This window comes from Lepidothrix coronata, unplaced genomic scaffold, assembly GCF_001604755.1.
Source record: "Lepidothrix coronata isolate B3197 unplaced genomic scaffold, Lepidothrix_coronata-1.0 Scaffold214, whole genome shotgun sequence".
NCBI classification, from domain to species: Eukaryota; Metazoa; Chordata; class Aves; order Passeriformes; family Pipridae; genus Lepidothrix; species Lepidothrix coronata.
In genome coordinates, this window is record NW_016690394.1 from 54,871 (window position 1) to 58,028 (window position 3,158).

Sequence of the window (3,158 nt, forward strand, 5' to 3'; positions counted from 1 at the left end):
ACCTTACTGCAAACCCAGTTTACCCCAGTACATACCTTACTGCAAACCCAGTTTACCCCAGTACATACCTTACTGCAAACCCAGTTACCCTAGCACATACCTTACTGCAAACCCAGTTTATCCCAGCACCCACCTGCTTACAAACTCATTTTACCCCAGCACCCAACTTCCTACAAACCCACTTTACCCCAGCAAAACCCTGCTGCAAACCCCGTTTACCCCAGCACCCACCTCACCTCAGCACCCCCTTTTCCACGACACCCAACAGATCCCACACCCAGTTCACCACAGCCCCCACTTTACTGCACCCAGTTCATGGCATCCCTGTCCCCCCCAGCACCACTCCCCCAGCCCAGGGTGGGTGCCCCCATCTCACCATCCCCCAGGAAGAGGATGAGGTTCTTGGCCACGTTCTGGTTGAGGCGCTGCAGCCTCAGCGCGTTCCGCAGGGTCTCCTGCGCCTGCCGCCGCCAGTACTCGGGGTCCTTCTCCCTCTCTGTGGGGAACCAGGATCCATAGCACCCAACAGCACCCGCTGCCGGGGTGCCGCCCCCCAAACGTCACCTACCGGGGACCAGCGATGCCGAGCAGAGCTGGGCGAGGAGGAGGAGAAGAGCCTTCATCGTGCGGTGCTGAGCGGGTGCTGCACAGAGAGAGCTGCGGGTGGCACCCGCTCGTGCCTCAGTTTCCCCACCGAGACCTTCGCCCCGGGTCAGCCAAGCGGGGACAGAAGGAAACGCCCCTTCCCTGCGCAGTCACCGGTGTGACCCCCTGGGGAGACGCCAGCTTCATGGGACGTCACCTCACTGTCACCAACCCGGGCCGGGGGACGGTGGCACGGCCCCCGTGGCACAGCGGGCTCCCCGCTACGTGGCCAATGTCCCCACCGTGGCTGAGTCCCCACTGCATGTTGGGGTCCCCACCACGTGGCCATGTCACTGCTGCACGTCTGCATCCCCATGGTACACCCCTGTCCCCATGGCGTGTCCCGTCCCCTGTGTGTGCCCGTGTCCCCAGTGCACCTCCATGTTCCCTTCACACACCCCTGTCCCCGTCCCCTGCCTGTGCCCCCATCACATCCCCATCCCCGTTGCACACTTGTGTTCCTGTTGCACACCCATGTCCCATCACGTACCCATGTCTTTGCTGCACGTCCGTGTCCCCATCCCGTGTCCGTGTCCCCACCAAATGCCCGTGGCCCCATCGCACACCCACGTCCCTGTCGCACACCCGTGTCCCCATCCTGTCCATGTCCCCATCAGAGCCCCACGGCACCCCCGTGTCCCTGTTGCACATCCACGTCCCCATCACACCCCGTGTCCCCATGGCACCTCCGCCTCCCATCACTCCCCGCATCCCCATCGCACCTCCCCGCCGCTGCTCCCCCCGCTCCCCGGGGACCCCCCGCTCCCCCGGGGTGGCAGCGGTGGTCCGGAGGGTCCTTACCGGAGAGGGGAGGGGGTCACACACGTACCCGCACAAACTTGGGTCCCGACACCCACGTCCCTCTGGGCGGCGTGAGGAGGCCGGGCCGGGGGGACCGCGGGCCCTTAAATCCCCCCGCACCCGGCCTTCGCCTCCTCCTCCTCCTCCCCTTCCTCCACCCTCCCCCCGCTGCCAGCAAGGGGCGGGCGAGGGGGGGGGGTGACAAAAGGCCACAAACTGGGCTTACTGGTGCCCTCTGCCGGGTTATACTGGGAGGACTGGGAGGACTGGGGAGCAGCGACCCTGGCTGTGGGAGTTGGGCAACCCTCTCCCGCCACCCCGGGAAACTGGGGTGAATTGTGGTGCCCCCCTGGGGGGTAGATGTGTGTTTTGCCGGATTTTGCATTATTTTCACCCAAGCCGTGCCAGCGACACCAGCGAGGGGCTGTGCTGGAGGTGATGGTCCCCCTGCCTCAGTTTCCCCACGCGGGCTCCTGCTGAGGCCCACAAATGATCCCTGCTGCGACCCCGCGGCGTTACCGTAGGTCCTACAGTAAACACGCGGTGACAATAGCGGGGGGGGTGGTATTGACCCCCTTCCCTGGCTCAGTTTCCCCATCGCGGGGGTCCGGGGGGCTCCGTGCCCCGCGGGGCCGTGGGTGGCCTCCCAGAAGGTGGCGGTCTCGGCCCAAAAATCCGCTCCCCGAGAGTGTCAGGGTGCGACCAAGAGCGCCTCAACGCTGCCCCGGCGCCACGGGATGGGCACATCCCCCTGCGGACCCCCCAGATCCCTCCGGAACCCCTAAATCCCTCCAGCACCCCCTTCTTCCACCCCTCATCCTCCCTTCACCCCTTTGAAGCCCCCCCAAGCGCTTCCCTAGCCCAGCAAAGCCATTTGGGTGTGATGAGCGTGTCAGTGCTCAGCTTGTCGGTGCGGTGCGAGCGGGGTTGTGGTGGCACCGCGTGTCCCCATGCCTGTCCCGCTCCTGTCACCGCGGCAGCGCAGCCGTGGGTTGCGTGCGGGTGCGGAAAAGCTCCCTCTTGCACACTTAACACGCGTGCACAACTACGCACGTGCTCGTGGGCTCCCACCCAGCGCAGGGCGCGGGCAGCACCCCCTGCCCCGGCACACTCACACCTCCACCAGTGCTCGGCTGCACGCGTGGCCCTCGCACACGCGGTTCGTGACACCGTTTGTTTGCACACCCGCGCACTCGTGTCCGCGCACGACTGGCGCTTGCAGGAGCACACCGTGCTCGCAGGACCGGGCGCTCACCCCGCAGCCCCAGCCCCGCGTGCTTTTCCCCTCGCACACGCACGCACCGACGGGATCGCGCCTTGCGTCCCCCCGCGGCCGGGAGAGCCGGGGGTCTCTCGGGGGGACGCTCCCGGGGAACACGCGGGGCTCCCCCCAAACGGGGTTTGGGCCCCCTCCCGAAAGAGTTAAGGGAGGCGCGCGGGAAGCCCGTCCCTCCGCGGCCCCATTGGTTTCCCATCCAGGTACATCCCCTGCTCGCTCGTCCCCCCCCGCCACCCTCGCTAGGCCGCGGCGGCAGCTCGGGCCGGGCCGGGCTCAGCGCCCCAGCGGGGCCGGGCCGGCGGAGCGGGGGCACAGCCATGGTGAGTGGGGGGCCCGGCGACACCCCCAGCCCCGAGGGGGGGCTGGCTGGGGGGTCCTTGGCCGGAGCGGGGCGCGGGGCGAGGCTTCTCCCGTGGGATGCTCGTTGTAACCT

The 3,158-nt window shown here is 67.3% G+C and overlaps 2 protein-coding genes across 2 annotated transcripts in view; one reads left to right on the plus strand and one right to left on the minus strand.

Annotated features, from left to right (window-relative positions):
• ALPL (alkaline phosphatase, liver/bone/kidney) overlaps window positions 1-1,606 on the minus strand; it is a 7,188-nt gene extending 5,582 nt beyond the window's left edge. The window contains exons 1-3 of the mRNA XM_017833368.1: window positions 1,447-1,606; window positions 569-771; window positions 309-496 (exon numbers count right to left, since the gene is read on the minus strand). Coding sequence (XP_017688857.1) covers window positions 309-496; window positions 569-623 — 243 coding nt within the window. The 5' untranslated portion in view covers window positions 624-771; window positions 1,447-1,606. The remainder of the gene's footprint in view (window positions 1-308; window positions 497-568; window positions 772-1,446) is intronic.
• A 1,378-nt stretch (window positions 1,607-2,984) lies between these two features.
• Window positions 2,985-3,158, plus strand: part of ECE1 (endothelin converting enzyme 1) — an 11,586-nt gene continuing 11,412 nt past the window's right edge. Inside the window, exon 1 of the mRNA XM_017833493.1 lies at window positions 2,985-3,045. Coding sequence (XP_017688982.1) covers window positions 3,043-3,045 — 3 coding nt within the window. The 5' untranslated portion in view covers window positions 2,985-3,042. The remainder of the gene's footprint in view (window positions 3,046-3,158) is intronic.